We start from the raw sequence: 27,616 nt of genomic DNA, 5'->3' as shown, positions 1-27,616 counted from the left end.
TCAGACTTGAAGATAACATTGTTGAAAAATCCAAATTGTAAAATTCATTACCTGCAATTATTACATCAACATAAAAAAAATAGGCATTTTTAACAAAAAGTTTGACATTCAAAAAGTAAAAATAAAAAAAGAAGGCATGATTTATAAATATGTAAATATCCATGCACACTTTTAGAATGATAGCTACTGGAAGAATGAGACCTTTTAAAACTCCAATCTAGACAAGACTATCTGTCATTCCAATTGCCTCTTGATTTCCTACAGGTTGAAATACCAGGAATCTTAAGAGAGCTGCTGTGGTCAATGTCACATTCATCCCAGCCTCCTTCCTAAGCTGATGTTGAAAATGTGATGAATCTTCTGCCTTAGTTTTGATGCTGGGGAAAAAAAAGAAAAGGTTACTGAGCCATGTAGTCCAGCGAATCAAATTCAGAAAATACAGCAGTAATACACTATTTATGTACTACCCCATGGAGAGTACATTCAGAAATTATCTTACTACATACAGAAAACTCAACAAACCAATGAACCATTTTGAACCTAGAGCCTAATTTTTTTTGTCTTATCGCCCATGATCTATAAATGTTCACAATTTAAACTGGTAAGAAAATACTTGAAATATAACTTTTCTCATGGCATGCTCTGCAGTGAAGGGTTCTAAAAGCAGAATCACACAAACACTGTTCTAAATTAAAATCAGTTGAATCCAGGTAGTAATTCACAAGATTTCACATTGACTCAGGATATTTAGGAGATGTGAAGGTTATGTATTTCCGGATTTCACACTATTAAAAACTGTAAATGCATGTCTTCAAATAGTAGCAAAATGAAGCAAATATATTCTTTCTGGGTGCTCTCTAGCACCTTTGATAAATTTAAATTTGGCTTGAGACAACTTTTAAGCTGGGTGTGAAGAAATCATTTTGGCTGTCACCTTGTATCGGATTTCCTTAACATTTAGCAATGCGAGTGAATCAATTTGAGAGTCTTTTTAGTAATCAGAGTTTTCAAGGTATGACCTATTTCCTAGCTAAGCCTGTCACTCCAGTCTTTCTGAGCAATGATAAAGCAAAATTCCTCAGGAAAAGCAAAATATAAGAAGTCTTTCTCAGGGTGCCTGGGTGGCCCAGTGGGTTAAGCATCCGACTTCGGCTCAGGTCATGATCTCACTGTTCATGGGATCGAGCCCCACATTGGGTTCTGTGCTGACACCTCAGAGCCTAGAGCCTATTTCGGATTCTGTGTCTCCCTCTCTCTCTGCCCCTCCCCAACTCATGCTCTGTCTCTCTCTGTCTCAAAAATAAATTTTAAAAAAAGTTTAAAAAAAAAATAATAAGCCTTTCTCCTGTTGGAAGAATACATCACTTAAAGAAACCATCTTTAGTCTGAAGGAAAAGAAAATCCCCTAAGAGAGGCGCCTGGGTGGCTTAGTCGGTTAAGCATCCGACTTTCGCTTAGGTCATGATCTCGCGGTTCGTGGGTTCGAGCCCCGCTTCGGGCTCTGTGCTGACTGCCAGCTCAGAGCCTGGAGCCTGTTTCAGAGTCTGTATCTCCCTCTCTCTCTGACCCTCCCCTGCTCACGCTGTCTCTCTCTCTCTCCTAGAAATAAAAAAAAATATATTAAAAAAAAAAAAAAAAAAAGAAAATCCCCTAAGAGATCTTTCAAATTTCCAAAAGGACAGGCCAAGACTACAGCAGCACAAGCCTGCCACAGCTTTGGCTGCTCCAAGTATGGTCTTTGACACAGTGTTAGCACAGGATTCACTCATCCTGGGCACCAGGTAACACACTGGCCTATGGGGTCAGAAAAAGTCTTTCTTGCTTTTTTATTTCTGGTGGATAAAGGGGGAAAGGTAGCTCCACTAATGTGACAGGGTGAATTTGTTTTACTTTATTTTTTTAGGATTTTTTTTAATGTTTATTTTTGCAAGAAAGAGGGAGAGGTACAAATGAGAGTGGGGGAGGGGCAGAGAGAGGAAGACAGCATCCCAAGCAGGCTCTGCACTGTCCACACAGAGCCAACATGGGGCTCAAACTAATCAACCAGGAGATGGTGACCTGAGCCGAAATCAAGACTCAGACACTTAACCAACTGAGCCACCCAGGTACCCCTGCATTTGTTTTGATGCTCACAATTACTTGCTGCCTTAAAATCACATCTCCTTTCACCAAGGGAGTGGCTCTTACATTACCTTAGAGCTTGCCAAGACCGGACATAATGCACAAAAGGAACTTCTTGAAATGCAAGTACACTGTTTTCCTACTTTCTCTGTCACATTTCACATTTAGTCACTTTCCATACTGCTATGTTCCTTCTTGGATAAAAACGTTCTCAGGAAAAATGGGCCAAGAAATTAAGTTGACAAATTCTGTGAGCCAATAATTGATAGCTTCCTAGTTAATCACTCCTCTTTCTCCTTAAGACCATGGTCTGCAAATATTAACTCTGACAGTCAGAGTAATCACACCTGAGTGAGCTGCTGCTCTTTGTTAAGTATTGCTCACTAATGGATAAAGCTGGTCAACCACAAAGGCTGCTAGTAAGTGGCCAGGGATGACTAGTAAATAAGAGACTGCTTGCTCAGCATATTTATATATCAAAAGAAAAATCATACCCTCCATCTATTTGATATACCAATGCTCATTTCTTTTCTGAGACCAAAATAATAAGAGCTGGATGGACCACAGAGATGTATTTGCCTCGAAACTGCAGAATAACTACAAAATATTTTAAATCTTAAAGACATTTTGTCTTAACTTCACTGTCCAGTCTCAAGATACGAACAATTCCAGGTGATTCATTTCTATCTGCTAGCCAGCATTAAAACCCACCTAAACTCTAATTTCAGAGCTTAAAATCTATTTGGGGCAGAACTACAACAGACATTTTCAGGTACATGGCTCAATATCAAGTGTTTTTGGTCTCTGGGCTGGCATTATTGCTTCACGTTTGCTAGCCTCTATTACATGCAAACACCTCAGGCAAGTGACAAAAGAACTGCTGCCAAGACCCCATGACGCTTTCCAGGGGCCTCTCAGGGTGGCCTTCCATGGAAAAGGGACAGCCTCCAACACCACACGAGTCTGTCATGGCACACACATCAGAAGACTGCTCAGGATCAAAGTATCTAGAAGAGTCTTTTTTTTTTTTAAGGTTATTTATATAGAGAGAAGCACGAGCAAGGCACAGTGGCAGAGAGAGAGGGAGAGAGAGAATCCCAAGCCGACTCCATGCTGTCAGCGTGGAGCCTGACATGGGCTCCATTTCATGAACCTGAGATCATGACAGCTAAAATCAAGAATCAGATGCCGAACCAAGTGATGTTTTATCTGAAGGCAGCTGAAACACACATAACTCTTAAAGCACTCTAGAAGGCTAGGCTCCCTGCAGGCTTCTTCTAGGTGACTACGTGAGAATGATTAGTCTGCGGGCAGAGCTGCTTTCAGGGATATCGGATTCATGCCTGAGGACTCTTCTCTGGATGTTGGCACTATGCAATGACAGTGTCAAAACTGAATATCCCAGGGCAGAGGATCCCTACATTTTTGGGGTTGGAGACCCCTTTACAACATTAACAGCTTAAAGAGATACCCTGGCCCAACACACACACACACACACACACACACTTCTTCACACTAGTCTACGGACATGCCAGTCAATTACGAAACCTCCTTAGTCTCTCCTGATCTGTGACCCAAACACCGTGAAAGGTCCTTTTTTGTTTTTGGGTTTTTTTTTTTTTAAGTTTATTTTGAGAGAGAAAAAGCACAAGTTGGGGAGGGAGAGAGAGGGAGAGAGTGAATCCCTAGCAGTTTCACACTGTCAGTACAGAGCCCGATATGGGGCTCGAACCCATAACCATGAGATCATGACCCGAGCCGAAGTCAGATGCTTAACCAACTGAGCCACCCGGGTGCCCCTCCATGAAGGGTTCTGATCTCTCATAGTCCAGCATAACTGGAAAGACTGGTTACATACAAGACAGGGAAGTATAACAGAAAACTGATGTGAAAAGTCTTTAGGGAGCATACAATACCTCTTGGAAGCAAAAAGCAAGGAAAGAATCTGCCACAAGTAGTCTGGAAGTAAAAGCTCATCTTACTCCTCCTGCCTACCCCTTCCCATGGGGTGCACTTAGGCAGCCAGCAATTGTCTAGCTGCCGCCTGACTAAGCCCTAGGAACCTTACCACTATGGGACACTGAAGCACTGCCCACAGATTGTTTTTTGATTTTTTAAAAATGTTTACTATTATTGAGACAGAGAGAAACATAGCATGAGTTGGGGGAGGGGCAGAGAGAGAGGGAGACACAGAATCCAAAACAGGCTCCAGGCTCCAAGCTGTCAGCACAGAGCCTGGCACAGGGCTTGAACCCACGAACCGCGAGATCATGACCTGAGCCAAAGTTGGACGCTCAACCAACTAAGCCACCGAGGCGCACCAGATTTTTTTTTAAGTCTTACAGAAGATGATCCAAAAAGTCACAAACTTCCAATTCCTGACTCCCAAGCTCAGATTAAAAAAGAATATTTTCTTAGAAAAACTATCTGAATGGGGTGTGCTGTTTGATGCTGAAGTACTTCCAGGGAAGCTGAAGTTTTGATCAGCTTCTTGCTACCCACACAGAAAGTTAACCTCTTTGTATCTTCTGGCTCCCAAAACAGGACTGGGGCAAGGCAAGGGCTTCCCTCTGTTTCTGAGGATAAAACCAAAACAGGGGCTACCAGTCTTTTACTCTATTGGTTTGGTCAATTTTGTAAGCTTTTTCTGAGCCTATACTAGGTTTTGGAGCTAGAAGGACTAAAACTTTAGGCACTATCTCCTCTCCTCCCCTTAAGAAGCTTACAGACTTCTAAAAGAGGCCTGGGTAAAGTGCCAAGGAAACAAACTTTGAGAGAGGGAACAAATAATTCCACTGCCTGAAAAGGCCGAGGGAAATGAGAAAAAGCATATTTGGGGGGATTTTGAAAAGCAACTGGGATGCCCAGCCCCATCATCTGAGCTGCTCTCTGCCACACTCTCCAAGGACCCAGCACCAGGACCCCGAGATACAAGGCTCCACAGGCAACAGCTCACCATGTAAAGTGCACAACCTCAAATCAGACTAAGCCCTACAGAACAGGGAACACGTATCAGTGGGCATTATTCCATCTACATTCCCATCAGCAAGTCAAGGGGCCAAACAAGTCTAGTTAGACTCTTACCTGTTGGGGTAACAATGAGTTAATGTAACCAACAAGATTTTTTCAGTAAATGTAAAAGAGTAACACTCTAGCCAACATTTTCTTAAAAAGCAGAAAACTGAAAACAATGTTCATAAAAGAACTTTAGAGGAGCGCCTGGCTGGCTCAGCCCGTGGTGCATGTGACTCCTGATCTCTGGGTTGTGAGTTCGAGCCCCATGTTGGGTGTAGAGATTACTTAAAGATAAAATGTTGTAAAAAAATATTTTTTTCTTAAAGTTTAGAGGTTGAATTTATGTATTACTCCACCAAAAATGTGTACTTTAGTTGTTATCTAGCTATGAAAAGGTTTATACCAATTACAGAGAAATAAAAGTGAAAAGGAATTTAAGTGTCCACAGACGAATGGATAATGAAAATGTGCTATATATATATATATACACACACACACATAGCATATACATATTATATACATATATGTATTATATATACATAGGTATAATGGAATATTATACATATATACACATATGTATATGCATGTACATATTATATAAACATGTATATATACATGTTATATACATATATTATACACACATATATATGTATAATGAAATACTACTCAGCCATAAAAAAGATCTTGACATTTGCAACAACAAAGGGAACCTAGAGGGTATTCTGCTAAGTGAAATAAGTCAAACACATGAAGACGAATGCTGTATGATTTTACTTATATGTAGAATCTAAAAAAAAAAAAACAAAACATGAACAAATAAAACAAAAAAAGATTCATAGACAGAGGAAACAAACTGTTGGTTACCAGACTGGGAGGGCGGGGGGGAGACGGGGGATGGCTTTGAAGTGAAAGTGATTCAGAAGTACAAACTTCCAGTTATAAAGTGAGTAAGTCATGAGGATGTGATGTAAAGCACAGAAAATATAGTCATTAATACTATAACAGCTTTGTGTGGTGATAGATGGTAACCAGACTTATCATGGAGATTATTTTATAACGTATAAAAACATTATGATGTACACCTGAAACAAATAGGATATTGTAAGTCAATTATACTTCAGTAACAAATGTTTTAAAATTTTTAATTGAAGGGCTTAAATCCTTGCGGAGAAACAAAAACATTCAGAAAACAATACACTTTAAAATAATCATAAAGGCAAGGTCCATTAACTCTATACTTTTTCAAATGCAGGTAGAAATCCTGTTTACCTTTTTCATTAATTCACTTCTGGTAGTAAACTGTGGCAGGTCTTCCACTTCAATCCCATCAGCCATTTCCATCACTTTGTCTAAAAGGTCTTTGTTGTAACTGCACAATAAAAAAGTAGTAAGATAAAAACCCTGGAGAAATTACTTGTCACTGTGGACTAATAAGAAACTGTAGGTAGCTGAGCTGTAAACTTGACTTCTAGAGTTCTGATACTACAGGGGAAAGGGACACATGTTCAAGAGCCAGTTTGGAAACAGTTCTTCCCGCTTGTGGATTCAGAAAGTGGCTCTAGGAATGCCAATAGAGCAGGTGTTTCAAAATTTCCAAACCATAAAAGGATTTAAGAAAACACACGCACCGTACATCTGGCAGTACATATTCAGGGATACAGTATGAAGGCCAAATTTATTTTTTAAACACATGGAATTCTGTCTAATATAAACATTATTTGTTCATTTGTCCAATTTTCTGACATTAGCCAAATCTTGGAACCCATTAGCCAGGATTTCCCAGGGGCACCTAGAAAACAGAAAAATCTTTTGGCACTGATTCTTCAAATCCTGTTCTAATAAAGCCCCAATATCTGAAAGCAAAACCAAGTGGCTAAGAGTTGGAAGGACCATGTGACCAGAGTCAGACATCCATAAGGTGCACAGAAACCAGGACTAAGCAAAATCATATCCGAACGCAATTTCAGGACACTAAAATAAAAGGATGTGGAGGGGCGCCTGGGTGGCTTAGTCGGTTAAGCGTCCGACTTTCGCTTAGGTCATGATCTCGCGGTTCGTGGGTTCGAGCCCCGCGTAGGGCTCTGTGCTGACTGCCAGCTCAGAGCCTGGAGCCTGTTTCAGAGTCTGTGACTCCCTCTCTCTCTGACCCTCCCCTGCTCATGCTGTCTCTCTCCTAGAAATAAAAAAAAAAAAAAAAACATTAAAAAAAATAAAAGGATGTGGAGCTTCGAGACTTGATACCTTCTTCAATGAGGGGGTACTGGAGGTGCCTTATCAGGCACTTCAAAAGCAGTCTGTTGAAGGCATCTGTTATTTTCCTAACAGAAAAGGAAGAGAGGCAAAGGCTGGCTCCTGCTAAGGGTCCAGCAGACGGGGGAGTGGGGAGAAAAAGCCAAAGGCCACAAATTACATCCTGCCATAAGTGGTAAAATCCACCAATCCTGTCAGAAGCCATCCGGCCGTCTCAGCTACTTCATATGTAAATTAGAGATCTCAGTTTCTGTCTATACACGTTTGCCACGTGGGTGGAAGGAGGCAAGACGCTTAAAAATGTGCTTGGCAAAGATGATAGTTTAATAGTAATAATGCACATAACAATGGCATTTTAGCGCCCACCAGAAGTTGAGCTCTTGCTAGACAGCAGCCTGTGCTAGGTGCTTTTTTCTTTCCTTACTCTTTAATACCATGGCCAACACAACTCGTTCTCCAAATGAGGAAACGGGGGCTCAGAGAGGTTAAATACCTTTCCAAAGGGGCCGACTAGCGTGGGAATCCGCCATAGGCCAGGCCTGAGCGCCAGGAGTTTGGGGGCGGGGTCAGCACTGGGCAGGAGGGGGTCAGCTCCAGAGAAGGGCGTCGGGTCGGAAGGCAGGGGACAGGGTCAGCCAGCCCGCAGGGGTCCGCACCTGCAGCCCAGGAAGAGGTGGTTAGCCCACACCATGGAGAGGGACAGCAGCTGGTCCAGGCGGCCACCGCCATCCGGCGGGTCGCGGTAGTCGGGCAAGTGGCGTAAGATGAATTCCATGCGAGCCTTCCATTGCTTCTCGCTCTCCGAGTAGGAGCGGAACTGCTCCGCGAAGTCGGCCGCCTGTCGCACCCCCGAAACCAGCTCCTCCACCGCGGCGGCGGCCTCACCACCTACCATGGCGCCCTCCGCCACCTTGGGCCACACCGGCCCGCCGCCTTCCCGACTCGCACCGCGCCACTTCCCGGCGGCTAGAGCGGCCCCAGCGGCGCGCGACCGCTGAGGACGACCGGCCTGGAGCGCCCTCGCCGGGAGCGGCGGCCTCACTGGCCCCGGCCCCTCAGACCCCTGCAGCCCCCCCCCCCCCCCCCCCCCCCCCCCCCCCCCCCCCCCCCCCCCCCCCCCCCCCCCCCCCCCCCCCCCCCCNCCCCCCCCCCCCCCCCCCCCCCCCCCCCCCCCCCCCCCCCCCCGGCGCCTGGCGTACCTCCACCTGGGAGCCGCAGGGGCCGTTCTCAGTCGAGTACCTCCACCTGGGAGCCGCAGGGGCCGTTCTCAGTCGACCCGCGGGGAACCGGTAGGGAAGCTGAGGCCCCCAAGCACAGAGACGGAATGCCCCTCTCCCATTCGGCAGCTCGGTACCAGACAGAGCTGTGCTGGGTCCTTGCCTTGGGGCTTTCCCCGGCCCCCAGTCCTCAAATGGATGTTCTCAGCTGTGAGGGCTTATAGGTGTATCTACTTACGGTCTTTGATTAATTCCCAAAGGTCTCGACACGCATTCAGCTTGTGGCCCACCTTCCTGGAGCCAGCCAGCCATCCAATTAAGGACCTTCCAGCTCTTTGCTAGATGCTGGGGATGCAAGAGAGCAAACTCAAAGCCCTGCTTTAATGAACTTTGCTGTCTACGGGGGAGGCAAACAGCGAAATAACTGCTTGAGTGAAAATGTTCAACGTTGGCAGATGTTCATAAGGAGAGGCCTAGAGCGTTAGGAGCATGAATAAGCAAGGGACCTGATCCAGACGTGGCTATCCGGGAAGTGATACAGGAGAGCAGAGAGATGAACAGGAGTTAACCACGTAAAGAGACACAGGCTGTGGTAAGACCCAACCTGGCCTGGTAAACAAAGGCCAATATCTGCGTGACAGGGTCCTAGAGTGGGAGACAGTGGAAGAGATGAGGCTGCAAAGATCAACAAAAACAGCTGGCCATGGTAAGGACTGTGGTCTGGATCTTAACAGGAATGGCGAGCCCCTGAAGGATTTTAACCAGAGCAGTGACACCTCTGTTTCCAAAAGATGTTAGAAACAATCAGCATGGATGTGTCCACAGGAACTGAGCAGGTGAACTCTGCTGTCTGTTCAGGTGTCAGTTAGTAGATCCACTAAGAGAAGAGCTTACTTCTAAGTGGTGAATTTCCTATCCCTGGAAGCATTCAAGCACAGAACCCGGGAAATCTCTTGAGCCTCCCTCAGCCTTGAGAGATTATTGATGTAAGAGGATTCCCCATCTTCCCAGCTTTGCTGTCTGCTGTTTCTGCAGCTTCTGATGGGATGTCAGGACCCCAGCAGGCAGAAACCCCCATACAAAATGGAAATACCAGGCAGTCTAATGAGGAGGTTGTGCTTACAAACCCAGTACCAGGCTCAGTGAACTCCCATTGTGGTTAACAATAGGAAAGCACCATACTCTCACCCTGGCAAGCAGGGAGAATGTAAAGAGTATAAAGCCAGAGAGAGTCTCAGCTTCTCCACAGCAATCAGGAGTAGGTGACCACAGCCAGGGCTCTCAAAATTGAGTGCAGATCACATCTCCTGTGGGGCTTGTTGAAATAGCAGATTCCCAGTCCTCTCGCTGGATGCTCAGAATCAAGATTCCTGGTAGTTGATTCCATCTGCCGCTGAGCAAACTTTGAAAAACATCGATGAGACTTTTCTGAACCAAGTTCTTGGTCACCTGATGTATAGTTGAGACACTGGTTCAAAAATAGGAACCTGAGTTTTGTTATCAGAGGCTGTAACTCCACAGCTAACTTGGCCCCTGGGTTGGGAAAATGCCAAGGGATCCTCCAGCAACTAGCTTATTTAGCATCATTTTTGATAATGATGAGACATATACATATATGTATACATATATACATACAAATATATTCATACATGCATGCAAATTAGAATAATCCAAAAGCAGACAAATAGGTATTATTAAAAATAACATGATATTGTTACATTATTCTTTCAAAATATGAAGTAGGCTAAAAATGTTAGTATTAACATTTTATAGGACCCTTTGGTCCTGTAAATTATTGCCAAGTTTATTATTTCTTCTTTTTTTTCTCTCCCAGTTCATTATTTCTAACTTGTTTTTATGATTCCGATTTCCTCAGAGTGGAGTACTTAATTATATGGACAAAGATCAATTTGCCTACCCCATCTTTTTTTTTTTTTTTTTTACTCTTTGAGATATAATTCACATACCATAAAATTTCACCCATTTAAAATATGTAATCCAATGGTTTTAGTATATTCACAGATTTGTGCAACTATCAACACAAACTGAATATAAAACATTTTCATCACCCCCAAAAGAAGTCCCATACCCATTAGCAATTGTTCCCCATCCCCCCCCAGCACCTGCCAACCACGAATCTACTTTTTGTCTCTATGGATTTCCTGTTCTGGACATGTAACATCAGTGGAATCACACAATATGTGATCTTTTGTGAATAGCTCTTTCACTTATATAATGTTTTCAAGGCTCATGCATGTTGTATGGTGTGTCAGTTCTTCATTCCTTTCTATGGTTGAAAAACACTCCATTATATGGATATGCCTCACTCTCTTTATCCATTCATCATTTGACAGACATCTGGATTGTTTCTACATTTTGGCTATTTTGAATAATGCTGCTGTGAACATTCATTCAGGTACAAGTTTTTGTGTGGACATACATTTTTAATCTTCTTGATGATACAGTGGATTGCTGTGTCTGTGTTTAACTTTTTGAAGAGGTGACAGATTGTTTTCCACCTTGTCTGCACCGTTCTCCGTACTCACCAACAGTGTATGACTCCACTTACTATTTTCCCTTTTTTTGATTATAGTCATCTTTGTAGGTACAAAGATGTATCTCATTGTGGTTTTTATCTCCCTAAGAACTAATTATGTTGAGCATCTTTCATGTGCTTATTGACCATTTGCCTATCTTTGGAGAAATATGTATTCAGATTCCTTTGCCATTTTTTCAAAAAGAGAGAGATACATTTTTTTATTTTTTTGTTTCATTTAATTATTTTTAATGTTTGTTTATTTTGAGAGAGCACGCACCCGCGTGTATGAGCAGGGGTGAGGCACAGAGGGAACGAGATAGAGAATCCCAAGCAGGCTCCACACTGTGAGCACAAAGCCCTATGCAGGGCTCGAACTTCTGAACTGGAACTTGAACTAACAGACCGTGAGATCATGATCTGAACCGAAACCAAGAGTCAGACACTTAACCAACTGAGCCACACAGGCGCCCCAGAGACTTCATGTTTTAGAGCATGTTTTTAGGTTTATAGAACAATTGAGCAGAAAGTGCAGTTTCCATTTCCTTTTCCCCGTCCCTCCAGCTGCCTGCACTATCAGCATCTAGCACCAGAGTGGTCCATTTATTACGCTGACACATCATTATCATCCAAAGTCTATAGTTTACATTAGGGTTCACTCTTGGTGTTGTACATTCTATGGATTTTGATGACCGTATAGTAATATCAATCCACCATTATAGGAACATACAGAATAGTTTTGCTGCCCTAAAAATCCTGTATTTTGAAGAGCAAAAGTTTTATATTTTGATGAAATACAATTTATTTTTTCTTTTCTGGGATGCTCTTTTGGTCCTTTCTAAGAAAACTTTGACTGACCCAATGACATGAAGATTTTCTGTTTTCTTCTGGAAGTTTTATAGTTTTACATGTAGATGTATGCTTCATTTCAAGTTAATTTTTGCAAATGACACAAGGTATGGATTGTCAAGAGCGATAAAGGGTATAAAATTTTACCCCACTTGTAAGCCAACAAGTTACTGTGGCACAGTTTCAATGGCTGCTGGAAAAAGATGGAAGACTCCTATGATAGAGACAAAGAACTTGATGACTCACAGCATAGCAAGCAGTGAGGGCTTCAAGTTATTGTGGGTTCCCTGTCCATAAGTCCCACAGTGGGCTGTGCCAAGGGGCCAGGTGGATGAAGTACAGAGTACACACAGTGGGTTCCTATTACAGCTCAGGAACCCTAAGCTTAGGGACCAGAAACCCTTTATAAAGGACTGCAAGCAAACCTGCCCAACCTTTGGTCCAGAACAATACGTTATCTTTTTTTTTTTTTAATCTGGATAGTAAACAAACTTGCCCTTTACTCTGAAGGTGGACACTATCTCTTAACTGTTTCATGGACAAACATCCTTGAAAAGAGTCTGAAACCAGAGGAGGAGCCTTTTGTGCAAGCAGAGCAGGGAAGATTGAGTGTCCCTATGGAAAAAATGGAACTTGACCGCAGGTTCCTAATGATCAAAAAGTGAATTACAGGGGATTTGTAAATCTAAATACAAAAAGCAGTTTGCTAGCTAACTGACTTTGAAACAGTTATTTTACCAGGAGTGATTCTTTGTTTCTCACTGGAGTAGACTGAATTGGGAAGATTGAGCTAAATGTACTCTGGTGATGTAAAACTAAAACCAAATCCAGTGTATGATCTCAAAAGTTTTGAAATGTGTATTGGGGCGCTGGGTGGCTTAGTCGGTTAAGCATCCAACTTTCGCTTAGGCCATGATCTCGCGGTTCATGGGTTCGAGCCCCGCATCGGGCTCTGTGCTGACTGCCAGCTCAGAGCCTGGAGCCTGTTTCAGTCTGTGACTCCCTCTCTCTCTGACCCTCCCCTGCTCACGCTGTATCACTCTCTCTCTCCTAGAAATAAAAAAAAAAATTTAAAATAATAAAACATTAATTAATTAATTAAAAAGAAATGTGTATTTAAAGTGGTTGCTGTTAATTTTTTTTGTAAAGCCTTTTATCAAATAAGAGAGGTTTCCTTCCATTCTGAGTTTGCTAAGAGCTTTTATCATAAATGACTAAAAATTTGTCAATAAATGGGATGTTTATATACTTCAACTATTTAGAATTATGTAAAATTATATTTCATTCATATATTGAGAAGCAATCCCATAATATTTTGGCTTTATTTTGTTAATATAATGACATATAGTGATTGTTTTTCTCATGTTAAAGCCTTCTAGTCCTGAAATGAATATGGTTGGAATATATGGTCTTTTTAATAGATTTCTGGATTTGATTTGCAAATATTTGTTTAGGTTTGTAAATTTGTGTTGAAGGATGAAATAGGTGTACAGTTTTCTGTGTCTTATGCTCTTATCAGGTTTTGATGTTAAGATTATGCTCTCCTCATAAAACTAACTTGGAAGTGTTTTGTTTTGTTTTTCTGTTTTCTATTCTCTGAAAGATAATTTTGAAGATTGACTTTATTTCTTTCTTAAGTGTCTGATCCAATTTATCAGTGAAGTTATCCAGGCCTGGAGTTTTCTTTGTGGGAAGTTTTTAGCCATAGATTACATTTCTTAATAGCTAAGGAAAAAAAAGAGAGAGAGAGAAAAGATAATTTAGAACAAAAGGGCAGTTAGTGTCTAGCTCTTAAAATTTGCAGATACATGAGAGACTCACTGAGAAATTGTTTTCCAACATAGGCTGAAATTCTTTTTTTCTTTTTCTTTTTCTTTTTTTTTTTTGCATGTGGTCACCTAATTGGCCAAGTACAATTTGTTGAAAAGACTATCTTTTTTCCATTCAATTACCTCGATATCCTTGTCAAAAATCAATTGACCATATTTGCGTGAGTCTATTTCTGGACTCTCTATTCTGTGTCATTGATCTGTGTGTCTAACTTTTTACCAATACTATACTGTCTTAATTAGTGTGACTCAAGAGTTAGCAAACTTCTTCTGTAAACGGTGGGCTACATTAACTACTGTTGCATACTTTACTTTGCTTCTTTTTCCAACTCTTTAAAAATGTAAAAAGCATTTTTAGCTTGTGGGCCTTACAAAAACAGGCTAGATTGTGTCCATGGGCAATAATGTGCCAGCTCCTGCTATAGCTTTATAGTAAGTCTTTTTTTTTATTAAAAAAATTTTTATCTTTATTCATTTTTGATAGAGAGAGACAGAGTGTGCACAAGGGAGGGACAGAGAGAGAGGGAACAGAGAATCTGAAGCAGGCTCCAGGCTCTGAGCTGTCAGCACAGAGCCCAACGCGGGGCTCAAATCCACAGACTGCAAGATCATGACCTGAGCCGAAGTTGGATGCTTAACCGACTGAGCCACCCAGCCCTCCCTTATAGTAAGTCTTAAGATCAAATTGTTTCATTTCTCCAACTGTGTTCTCCAAAATTGTCTTGGCTATTTTATTTATTTTTATTATAGATATAAATATATGTATTTATTTATACAGTGCTTGAACTCACAATCCTGAGTCCCAAGTCCCATGTTCTACCTACCGCCTGAGCCAGCCAGGCACCCCTTTTGGCTATGTTAGTCTATTGTTTTTTAATACACATTTTAGCATTGACTTGTCAGTATTTAGAAAAACAGACTGCTGGGTTTTGGGAATTATTTAAAAACTTTTAAAAGTTTATTTATTTTGAGGGGCGTCTGGGTGGCTTAGTCGGTTAAGCGTCCGACTTTCGCTTAGGTCATGATCTCACGGTTGTGGGTTCGAGCCCCGCGTCGGGCCCTGTACTGACTGCCAGCTCAGAGCCTGGAGCCTGTTTCAGTCTGTGACTCCCTCTCTCTCTGACCCTCCCCTGCTCACGCTGTCTCTCTCTCTCCTAGAAATAAATAAAACATAAAAAAAAAATTTTTTTTTAAGTTTATTTATTTTGAGAGAGTGAGAGCGAGCAGGGGAGGGTAGAGAGAGAGGAGGAGGAGGAGGAGGAGGAGGAGGAGGAGGAGAGAGAGAATCCTAAGCAGATTCTGTGCTATCAATGCAGGGCTCAAAGTCACAAACTGTGAGATCATGGCCTGAGCTACTGTGAGATAATGGTCTGAGCTAAAACCAAGAGTTCAACACTTAATGGACTGAGCCACCTAGGCACCCCGAGGCTGCTGGATTTTTAATTGGGGTTTTATTGAATCTATACACCAATTTGGGGAAAATTAACATGTTAACATTATTGAACCTTGCAATCTGTAAATGTGGTGTATCTCTCCATTTATTTAGGTCTTTTTGTTGTGTATTTTAAGACCTGATGAAACAATAGGTTAATGCACATAGTCACTACTTTACTTGTTCTTCATTCCTTCTTATACCCTGGTTTCTCTTCAGATCGCATAAATCTTTCGCCTTTTTATTCCTTCTCTATCATTACCTTCCATGTGGTATCATTTTTCTTCCACCTGAAAAATTTGTTATTATTTCCTTTAGTAAAGATCTGCTGGTTTGACAAGCTCACTTTTTGTCCGTCTGCAAATGACTTTATTTTGTGTTCTGTATTACTTATATGGCTGCATAACAAGTTTCTCTGAAACTTAATGACAAAAAAATAAACATCTGTTATCTCACAATTTCTATAAATTTACAAGTGGCTTAGTGGTGTGGTTCTGGCTCAGGGTCTCTGATGATGTTTCAGTACATTTGTTGGGCTTATTTACGTGGCTAGAGGAGCCACCTCTCAGAAGGCTGTCGCTTCTCATTACATGGACCTACCTCTCTACCGGGCTGCCTGTGTGTCCTTGCTCACAGAGCAGGGGTCTTTCTTTAGAGTGAGTGAACCAAGAAAAAGCAAGGCAGAGCCACCATATTTTTTATGACATACCATCACTTAGAACTTACTCTGTTCACTAGATGTAAGTCACTAAGTCCTGTACACAATTGAGGACAAAAGAATTAGGCTGCATCTTTTGAATGGAGTATCAAAGAATTTGTGAATATATTTTAAGCCACTACGCTTTCTTTTCTCTTCTTTTTTTCCTCTTCTTACTTCACCTTCCTCCTTTTCCTCTTCTTTCTGCTCCTCTTCTTTCCTCCTTCTCCTCAAATTATCTTCTAGAAGCTTCCTCACCAGGAATAATGTAGAATGTTTCTTTTCAATTTCTTTTGCCACTAATTTATTTCTTGTGTCTACACTGCATTGGTTACTAAGTCTAACATATTCTAAATATCCGAGTCCCCAGTGTTCCCTTGTTAAGTAAATTGTTGCTTTCCTGCTGGAGAAAAAACATCATATTTTTCCATTTTGAGTATGTATCCGTTGATTCCCATTTTACTGAATGTCTTGTCTTTAATCAAGAATAAGAATTTAATTGGGGCGCCTGGGTGGCTTAGTCGGTTAAGCGTCCGACTTTCGCTTAGGTCATGATCTCGCGGTTCGTGGGTTCGAGCCCCGCGTCGGGCTCTGTGCTGACTGCCAGCTCAGAGCCTGGAGCCTGTTTCAGTCTGTGACTCCCTCTCTCTGACCCTCCCCTGTTCACGCTGTCTCTCTCTCTCTCCTAGAAATAAATAAAATATAAAAAAAAGAATAAGAATTTAATTTTATCAAATGTGTTTTCAATACCTATAAACACAATCATATAATTTTATATTTAGAACTATTAATATGATTTATGATGACTTTTATTAGTAGATTTTCTAATATTGAACTTCATTCCCATTTCTAGAATAAACTCAGTTTGGTCACAATATATTATTCTTCCAATGTGCTTTTATTTAGTTTATTTTGAGAGAAAAAGAGAGAGAGTTGAGGCGGGGCAGAGAGTGAGGGAGAGACTGAGAATCCCAAGCAGGCTCTGCCCGGGTAGTGCGGCCAACGCAAGGCTGAAACTTGAGATCATGACCAAGAGATCATGACCCCAGCTGAAACCTGAGTTTCAAGAGTCTTGTGCTCAACTGAATGAGCCAACCAGGTGCCCTCTTCCCTTGTGTTTTTGGGTTATATTTGCTAAAATTTTAGTTAGGATTTTTGCACTGATTTGAAAATGACATTGTCCTATGTTTCTTTATTATTATTGTATTTTGGTTTTAACGTACTTAATATTTGCTCTATGAAAAGAAATTGTAAGTTTTTATTTTCTCTTTTTTTAAGTTTTTTTCCTTTGAGAGAGACAGAGAGAGGGAGAGAGAATGAGAGAGGGGAGAGAGAGACAGAAGGTAGAGAGACTCCCAAGCAGGCTCCATACCCCACATTGCCAAATTACTTTGACAAAATTATATATTGAAATTATTTATTATATTTTGTACAATACCACATCTGTATATGTTTATCCATAATATTATTTTTATTCAAATTATTTTATGCAGATTAGTCTGTTTTGGTTTTCTAGTTTTAGTGTTCAGATAAAATTATACATTTCATACACATTTTAAAATTTGTTTGCATAAAATTGTATAAGATATTCTCTTATGGCTTTTGTTTCCTTTTTTTTAATTTGTTTTTTACTTTCCAATGTTTGTGTGACATTTTCTCTCCCCCTCATAATTTTTTATTTTGGGTGTTTGTACATTTTCTCTCTCTTTTTTTTGAGATTAATTTATTTTGTGGCTTAACTAATTCATTTAATTTTTTCTTTTTTTATGTTAATTTATTTTTGAGAGAGAGAGAGAAAAAGTCCGAGAGGGGCAAAGACAGGAGACAGAGGTTGCAAAGTGAGCCCTGTACTGAAAGTAGAGAGCCCAGTGTGCGGCTTGAACTCATGAGCCATGAGATCATGACCGAGACAAAGCTGGACACTTAAACAACTGAGCCACTGAGGCGCCCCAAATTGTTTTTTCTTTTTTTTTTCAAGTTTTTATTTAGATTCCAGTTAGTTAACATGATTGAATTTTTTCTAAGAACAAGCTTACTTATTAATAAGTTCCACTATAGTTTTGTTATTTTAACTGATTAATTTCTGTATTCATCTTTATTACATTTTCCCTTTGCTTTCTTGTGGCTTATTTTAAAAATATTTTTCTAGCTATTTTAGCCAGTTTAGCCCATTTATTTTTCTTTCATTTATGTTGATATAATTATTTAATGAAATGAATTTTTCTTTGAGTACTACTTTAACTGTACTCAGAGATCCTCCTATATGGTATGTTCATTGTTGTTGTTTTCTAGAAATTATGCACTTTTGAATTTATATTTTCCCTTTGATCGTGGAGTTATTTACTATAGACCTCCATATATATCCAAAGAGGACAGTTTTTGTTTTCTGAATATGTTATAAATGTCAGTGTTTGTTGTGTCTTTATTATAAGATACTATCTGTATTATTTTTACTGTGGTAATGAAGTTTGCTCTGTGGCCTAAGGTATAATCTTTTGCGTGTGTCTAAGTGTATGTGTATGAATATTCCAGAGTACTTGAAAAGAAAGTATGTTTTCTATTCTCAGGGCACATTGTTTGATGCCTATCAATAACATCTACCTTGTTGATTGTGTTGCTTGCACTTCTAGATCATCATTTAATTTTGACCACTTGATCTGTTTCGGACTGGGAAAGGTAAATCAATGTCTTTTAGGGGCACCAGAGTGGCTGAGTCCGTTAAGCGACTGACTCTTGATTTCGGCTTAGGTGATGATTTCATGGTTCCTGCAATCAAGTCCCACGTTGAGCTTCAGGCTAACAACACAGAACCTGCTTGGCATTCTCTTTCTCTCCCTCCTTCTTTCTCCCCTCCCCTGCTCTCTCTGTCTCTCAAAGTAAATAAAATAAACTTTAAAGAAAAAAGTTATTCTGTTATCAGTGTGTCTCTGTCTAAATCTCCTTAAATCTCTATAGTTTCTATTATATGAAAGTTCTTGCTATGTTATTTAGGGTATAAATATTCATAACTTAAATTTTTATAGTGCATTGTAGTCGTTAGCTATAAAAAGTACTTCTCTCTATTTTCATTAAAGCGTTTTGCCCTGAATTTTACGCTGTCAGATATCAAGATTTTTATTTTTTTTATTTTTCATTTTTTTAAAGATTTTTAAAAAATGTTTTATTTCTTTCTGAGAGAGAGAGAGACAGCATGAGCAGGGGAGGGTCAGAGAGGGAGACACAGAATCCGAAGCAGGCTCCAGGCTCTGAGCTAGCTGTCAGCACGAACTGTGAGATCATGACCCAGGCCGAAGTCCGAGGCTCAACCAACTGAGCCACGCAGGCGCCCCTCAAGATTTTTAATGTTTATAATTTTTTGATATGCCTTTCTTTGCCCATCCATTTATTATTAACCTTTCTAAATCATTTTATCTTAGATGTGTACAGTCTAGAATTGGATTGAACTTTGAATTCTATTTTGAAAACTATTTTTAAAAAATGAGTTATGAGGTGGCTGGGTGGCTCAGTTGGTTAAGTGACTGACTTGATTTTGGCTCAGGTCATGATCTCACAATTGGTGAGCTTGAACCCCACATTGGGCTCTGTGCTTACAGTGCAGAGGTTGCTTGGGATTCTCTGTATCCTTCTCTCTCTGCTCCTAACCCACTCATGCACTCTCTGTCAAAAATAAATAAATAGACGTTTAAAAAAATTAAATGAAACTAAAAAATGAGTTAAACTCACTTATAACTATTGAAATGACAGACATATTTGTTCTCAATTTTGTCATTATTTTATGTTTTCTTTTCATAATGTATTTTTGTATTTCCCCTTTTCCCTAATGTAGTTTTGCTATTTAGGAAGGTTTTTGTTTTTATTCTGGAAGTTACCTGTGTAAATATACCCTTCATCCATTTTCCTTTGGCACTGTATCTTTTGATTCCCTACTATGAGCAAAAATAAAATTATCTTGTAATCTAATCCTTCCCCCCTCCATCGTATAGTGATAGTATTATCAATTTTAGTGTGTATATTAAATATACTTAAGCTTCTATTTGGTTTGTAGACTTTAAATACTATCCTGTACATCAATTGACTTGAGGCAATTTGTAAGCTCATTCTTATTCCTATCTTCTCTCTCCAGTGTTTTATTAGTAATGAGAAATTTCTACATTATTAAAGCATGTAACATTTGCATTCTGATCTGTCACCCTGATTTCTATATTTGTTTTACTCTTATTTCTATAGGTAAATGCATTCAGTACTCAAGGAAGGTCCTTTTACCCTGATTTCATCAGGCTTGCCAAGTGGTGCTGAGACTGCTGTTTTATGGTTCTAGTGGGTTCTTCTTTAAGGAATCATGAAAATAATATTCCCTGGTTTTTTACAGGTTTTAAAATTTTTTCTGTAACCTTGAGGCACCTACCTGGGTGGCTCAGTTGGTTAAGCATCTGATTCTTGATTTCAGTTCAGGTCATGGTTGCGCCCCTAGTCAGGCTCCAACCTGGGCATCGAGCCTGCTGAAGATTTTCTCTCTCCCTCTCTTTCTGCCCCTTCCCTGGGCTCGTTCGCGCTCTCTCTCTCTCTCAAAATAAAAAAATAAAATTATTTTTTTAAGTATCTGTAGGCTTTATACTTGAGATCAGTTTGGTGGATAGAATTCTTGGCTCATACATGTCTTCCTTTGAGTGTCTTGCAGGTGTTATTCCACTGTTCCTGGTAGTGATTTTTACCCTAGGAATGTGGTGGAGGGTGGAGAGGTGGCACCAAGGAAGCTCTGTTATCGCAATGATGGATCTCAAACACGGCTTCTGTGAGAAGCCACCTCCTCAGGATTTCCGTTTGGTTGAGAAAAGCTTCTCTGTCCAGGAGTCTCCCAGAAGTTTTTACAGCTTTTGTTTCTAGGAGTACTTTTAAAAGTACCCTCCCCCCACCCCATGGTGCTTTCCAAGGCTTTCCATTGTCCCCAGCAACCTTGTTTTGTTCAATTTAGGCCTTCTTCTTGTAGTTTCCCTTCAGAGTAGGATCCTCTCCTTCTGGAAGGGAATATTTGCTGGACAGGCTCTATTTACCCTCCTCACTCAAGAATTTTCACCAGATATTCTGCTTTTTTTCATCTTTAGCAACTTTTTTTTTTTTTTTTTTTTGGTAAGTAGGCTCCAGTGCAGTTCTTAAACTCCCAACCTTGATATTGAGACCTGAGCTGAAATTAAGAGTCCAATGCTTAACCAACTGAGCCACCCAAGTGCCTCCATCTTTGGCAACTCGTATCAACACTTTGGAGGTTGTATTTTTCTCTAGGATTCACCGAATACAGAGTTGGTAGGTTTCTTATTATCCTTGTTGAATGTGACAATTCAAAGCCAAAACGCTTCCGTGTTCTTTCTGAAATGGGATGTTCCCCTACTTTTAAGTTATGATAAAAAAATTTAATTCAATGCCAACATGACTTATCCTTTCAACTGAACTTCTATAGACATCCAGGTTTGTGTTTCCTTCTGATAAACTTCTAGAAATGAGGTTCCTAGTTCAAAAGAGCATGCTACACTTTTTTTTAATGCTTATTTTTGACAGAGAGAGCGCGCAAGGAGGGGAAGAGCAGAGACAGAGGGAGACAGAATTTAAGGCAGGCTCCAGGCTCCAAGCTGTCAGCATGGAGCCCAATACTGGGCTTAAACAGTGAGATCATGACTTGAGTCAAAATCCGACGCCGAACCTAGCAAGCCACCCGGGCGCCCCTTGAGCATGCACACTTTTAAAGCGTTTACTGTATTTTGCCACAGTACACCGTAGAAAGTTTGTGCCTAAGTTTGTACCAGCCACGGCTTCCTTCGTCTTTAAAGCCATTGCATAGTTATTGCAGTCATAGCTCTCACATTCTTGAATTTCCATAGTCTCCTGAACAAACAAAATCTTCCTTCTTTTAGTGCAGTCCCCCACTTTATGACTGATGTGCTGAAACACACCACCACCACCACCTCCAGCCTAGGGGCCGGCACAGGGACAGGTGTCTGGAGAAACAGCAAGTCACTTACTATTAAGAGCACTTGAAACTCTTCTTTCTGTACTGATTTTCTTCTTGAAAAGGGCGGCCAATTCAACAGGTGAAAACACCCCCTGGAAATGGCTCAAAGAGGCCTCCTGAGGGTGGTCAGATGAGAGTCCTGAACAACGGACACCAGGGCTTCCTATTTCTTCCCACCACACATAAGTTTAGCAAGTAACCCAAGTTCATAATGGTTCTGGAGGTGTCAAAGGGAAAAAATTACTTATTTTCCTCTCTATACCTGGTAAAACTGTTTTAAAGTAGCCAAGTGGAGTGGAGAAGCAGTTTTATTCTTGCCCATCCTACCTTGGAAGACCTGAAAATGCAGGTGCGTTTAAAATATCAAGTGGAGAGAGCTCTTGGAGCTTGGATGCAAGCTCGCTTCCCAGTCTCTGCAGAAGGGAAGGCTTTACCAGCCAAAGGATGGGAAACATTAAAAGCTTTGAAACCATATGATCCGCGGCTATTAAAGAAGTTTCTAAATTCTGAATATTCCTCTCCTATGGCCTCTCCAGTATCCTGACTCGCCAACAGCCCAGGGCTCCCACAAAAACAAATAATATGCAAAACTTTTTTTAGTCTACTTATGATAATTGCTTCAAATTAACATCACAAGGCAGTGGAAATTACATTCCCTAAAGGCTTCCTACTGCAGGAAGTTACTGTGCAAAGGTAACTGCGAGGTAGTAACATTAAAATCAGGTTAGCTTGTGTTGTGCAAAAGTTTGTCTGTTAATCCATTATTTATATTCATATAAGATGGTGTTTCTGTATCAAGATGCATGAATATTTCAATCTCTTGTAAGTGTAAGCTTAGGTTTTTTTTCTATTGAATTAGACTCTTCTCTCTGCCAGAAACCATAAAGTTGATGTTCTTAAAACAGCGATCTAGCGGCTGCTTTTACCTAACCAAATGAATGTTCAGCATTCAGATCACAGAAAGTTACAGTTCTTGCTATTTTGTACGCCTCAGGCCATACCAGGAGTTCAGTCTGAATGCCTCATTTTAAGCACACATTGATGAACTAGTACTCACCGGGAAGGACATGGAGGAGGGGAGCTGGAGACCAAGTGGCACATGGCAGCAGAGAACACAATTGTGAGGACTGCCTTCAGATCCTTGAAGGGCTGTTTTGTAGAAGATAGCTCATTCTTTGCTTTTCAAGGCAGGCATCGGGCCAAAGATTGAGAGAGCTATATGAAGTCAGATTTCATCTTTAAATAGAAAAACTTTAAACAATTATAGTTGTCTGAAAAATAGAAAATACTTCCTTGGGTTGAACTGAGCTCCCAGTTAATCTCAATAAATTCATGGTAAAATAAAAACATCTACAATAAATTCATGATTGACCAAGATACATAGCTAAGTATTTTACCATTAAAAAAAAATATATGGCCACAGCTATTTGTTTTTAGAAAGCTTTGAAAATGCTTCAGCAGAGGCACCTGAGTGGCTCAGTTGGTTAAGCGTCCGACTTCGGCTCAGGTCATGATCTCACGGTTCGTGGGTTCGAGCCCTGCATCTGGATCTGTGCTGACAGTTCAGAGCCTGGAGCCTGCTTCCGATTCTGTGTGTCTCTCTCTCTCTGCCCTCCCCCTGCTCTGTCTCTGTCTCAAAAATAAATAAACATTAAATATATATATAAAATTTAAAAACTAAATTTAAAAAAAAAGAAAATGCTTAAGCAAAACAAACTCTTTTGTTATTCTCACTGCTAGTTTTGTAGAATAGGACCCTGCAGCTAATAATCTTAATCCCAGGCAAATTTCTGAAAACTGCTGCCTGCCTAGCTGTCCTTGACATCTACTCACATACAGAGTGATTAATAGCAAAACAACAAAAATGCTTTCTATTTTATGTTCTTCCTCGGATTATAGCTGATTCTCTTTCCCTGTATACATTTAGTTATTTCCAAATTTTATATTTACATATTCCAGAGATGATTTTAGCTTCAGAAAGACTCATATATCCTCAGTGTTAGTTCTCTTAACCCCAAAGACCACTTTCCCCAGCACAAAAGGGAGAAAATGATTACATTCCTACCACTAGTCAGTGGTGGTGGAGAATCTCCCCACAGTTCAAGAAAAAAAAGTTCTCCTTTGAGAGAGAAACTCTTAAGTAAGCATACTGCAGATAAGATTAGGCATCTGTGTAAGAATTTGCTTACGAGACAGTTTTTGTTTTGGAATTTTATTTTTAAGTAGTCTTTACACCCGACATGGGACTTGAACTTACAACCCCAAGATCAAGAGTCATATGCTTTAGAGACTGAGACAGCCAGGTGCCAGTCAAAGGTCAAGAACTGTACTTCTTTAATATACTCACAGAGACTGGCCAGGCACTGGTTGGCACCATGCCATATACATCTTGACTACCTAACAAATCACTGCTCATCAACTGACCAGGTAGTTTTGTCAGCTTCTCTACATGTCTCCAGCACTGTGAATATTAATTGTAGATGAATTTTCTGGTTCCGTTGTCTGTTTAGCCCTAGGCCTAGCCTGGGGGATAAGCAAAAGGAGAGGCCGCATTTCAGAGGGCCAGATTTAGAGAAATAACGTACTGGACGCCTGGTTAAATTTGAATATCAGATAAACAACAGATCATTTTTTAGTGTATGTGTATCCCAAATGTGTTTTCTCTGGCCACCCCACCACATTTTCCCATCCGTATTTAAGACTTTGAAAGAGAATAAATGAATGCATGAATGAATGAAAAGGATGATCAGCAAGACAGAAAGAAATCACAGAGATGTCATTAATGAATACCTGACACGTTTTGGTCCATTGAAAATATTTTCTTTTGATTTTTCTTTTAAAAATTGCTTTTTAGGGGCGCCTGGGTGGCTCAGTCCATTAAGCATCCAACTCATGATCTCACAGTCCATGAGTTCGAGCCCCACATCAGTCTCTGTGCTAACAGCTCAGAGCCTGGATCCTGCTTCAGATTCTGTGTCTCCCTCTCTATGCCCCTTCCCCTGCTCGCACTCTCTCTCTGTCTCTCTCTCTCAAAAAAAAAAAATGCTTTTTATTTTTGTGAAAATAATATATACACACAAAAGTCAAATAGGACTAAAAGGCATATCGTGGAAAATACCAGTTCCCTGTCCCACCCAAACCTGATTCCAGTCTGATACCCAAAGGTATCCAGTTAAATAAATAAAAATCATTTCTGTCAGCTGTTTCTGCCAGTTTTAACCTCTTCCTCCATTTCTCTAAATAATATGCTTATAGTGCTCTTTTGTTGATTTGTCAGTTTTAGACATTTTCTTGCAATTATGGGAGATCAGGGTTTGCTTCTTTTATCAACTGCCACCCGCATCCTCCTTCCCTTTCCCTCAGCTTCTCAACACTGTTTATTACAATCTCTGGTAAAATCAATAATCTGTGTTTACATTACTCTGGCTATGTAAATTTTCTTGGTGCTGCATTTATTTGCTTTTACAGTTTATGTGTCATGGGGTTTGTTTGTTGTAGGTCATAATAGCTCTGTGTTTTCTATTTACTCAGTTTTATTAATAAACTTATTACTAACTCTCATAACTATCTAATAGCCCCTTAGTATAATTTTCGACTTGGGCATACCCGTCAGGTAAGCTGGCCATCTTTTACCTGAAGTCCTCTATCTTCTGGCTCAGAGGGGAGCTCTTGCCCCTGGGCCTTCTGCCTCACTGTCATCCAGGCTTTCCTGCAGCATCACCATGGGCATCCCTTTGCCCTCTCCTGGGCACATGTTCCTCATTCCTGGACTCTTCTTTTATTTGGATAGAGAGCTCCTTGAGAAAGAGAGCATGAGAGGCACATCATTTGTGATCTTTAGTGTCTGCAAACACCATTTCTCTTAATTAATGGTTTGGGTTTAGATGTCTAAGCTGTAGATAATTCTCTTTCAGAGTTCTAAAGACCTGACTCCATTATCTCCCAGCGTCCAGTGTTGCTCTTGAGAAGTCTGATGCCATTCTGATCCTCAGTCCTCTCAATTGACCTGTTTTTCCTCTCTGGGTCCTTTCAGGGTCTTTTCTTTATCCCTGGTCTTCTGACATTTTGTGGATAATGAACCTTGAAGTAGAAACCTTATTTTCTCTCTCTGAGGATTTTATAGCATTTTTAAAGCTTTCTTCTCCCTGAACCTAGGCATTCTTCCTCTCCTCTCCTTCCCCAAACACCTGTTTCTCATGTCTGAAGCTTTCCTTAAATGTCTGGGGGTCTTAGCTGTCTGATATTATCTAAGAATTATGCTTTGATCAGCACACTTATGTGGAACTTGTCAAACAGCAAACTTCCCTGTAGAGGGTAGCTGGTCATGAGCTAGCTCTTCCATTGAAGGCCTGTATCCATATCATGTCTGTATCTGTAGCTCTTTCCCTTGAGTTTGCTCAGCTTCTATAGAAAAGGGTTCTTTAGTCTCCATCCTGGAAGTAAGTGTTGTGTCTGACTGCACAGGCTGCATGAGGAAAAGGGGCTGGGATTTTACATTTCAGTATCTAGACTTCTGTCAGTTGTCCGTATTCTCTGCACTTTATACCCACCCTCCACACTGCCTGATGTGCTGATGCAAATTCCCCAGTGATCCAAATTCTCCCTACAGGAATGGGCAAGGTGGGGGACCCCTCAGCCCCCTGGGACTTTGTTATCACACAGCCTCCACCAGCCCTCCCACTTGCTGCTCTGGCCTCCCTTTCCCCAACAGCTAGACAGCTAGGCCTGCTTCTCCCCCAGAGCCCCTCTGCAGGAATCAGGCCTTCAGCCTCCCCCGGGCTGCCGTGTGACTCACCACTCCTGCCTCTGCTTCCCACCTTCCAAAAATGTGCTGCCATCCTTTGTCTGCTGCCGTCTCCTCTCCTGTTCTCATAGACCTTGTGGATTTGTACCTCTTTTTACTCGTTTATAGTTGTTTTTAGTAGAGTTTTGGGAGGGAGCAGATGGAGATTCATGAGAGGCTCTTCTGCCACATTTACCCAGAAGTTCTTTTAGGGTTCATTTTCACTCTGAAAGCACTTGAGGGGAACAATTTCCAGACCCCATTCTGAAAGAACGCCGGCTGTCAGTCAGCACAATCACTTTTATTTTATTTGGGGGTAGGCGTTTCTTTATGGGAAAAGGATTTCAAAGTCCAAACACACACACTGTTTAATCATTTTAGTAAAACACTCTTGACCTTTTGAACAAGATCCAAATGCGCTCCTCTGCTTTTGTCTAGGACTGGGGGACAAAAAGCATGAGAGGCATTTTGAAACATGGCCCTGGCCCCAGTGCTTACCAGACCTGCTCCATCTTCCCCGACTTGAGTAAAAGCAAGGAGAATGCTGAAATGCCGTCTCCTCAGAATCAGTCCTGAGCCCCACCTCTCCCGCTATCCCATGTTTCCACATTACTGCTTATTATGTTGTATCTGCTGGCTGATCTCCTTTCATCTGCAAGCCACACAAAACTCTCTTCCGTTAAAACTGCACATGTGGCACTTGAATTAAGAGAGGCATTTTAGCAATAATTCCTCATTCCTTTTATTGGAAGGCTCAGCGTCTGAAGGAGGGATCACTGTTGTTTCAGTGTGTTCCGCTGTGCCCAGCCGACACCTAAAGTCCAGATAAGCAGAGAAGAGACAGCAGGGCCAGGAGGCTGACTCCGGAAAGGTGGCTCTGTGG

The 27,616-nt window shown here is 40.9% G+C and overlaps 1 protein-coding gene across 1 annotated transcript; it reads right to left on the bottom strand.

The window, feature by feature from the left end:
• Positions 1-8,324, bottom strand: CDKN2AIPNL (CDKN2A interacting protein N-terminal like). Its single transcript, XM_039242241.1, has 3 exons — positions 8,043-8,324; positions 6,406-6,505; positions 1-377 (listed from the first exon to the last, which is right to left on the bottom strand). The coding sequence occupies exons 1-3, from the start codon at positions 8,279-8,281 to the stop codon at positions 366-368; spliced, it is 351 nt and encodes a 116-aa protein (XP_039098172.1). The 5' UTR covers positions 8,282-8,324; the 3' UTR covers positions 1-365.
• Positions 8,325-27,616: the final 19,292 nt, after the last annotated feature.

Source organism: Hyaena hyaena, unplaced genomic scaffold (assembly GCF_003009895.1).
Source record: "Hyaena hyaena isolate Hyena2069 unplaced genomic scaffold, ASM300989v1 scaffold_214, whole genome shotgun sequence".
Lineage (NCBI taxonomy): Eukaryota > Metazoa > Chordata > Mammalia > Carnivora > Hyaenidae > Hyaena > Hyaena hyaena.
The sequence above is the reverse complement of the archived record's forward strand: the minus strand, read 5'-3'. Positions and strand labels throughout refer to the sequence as shown.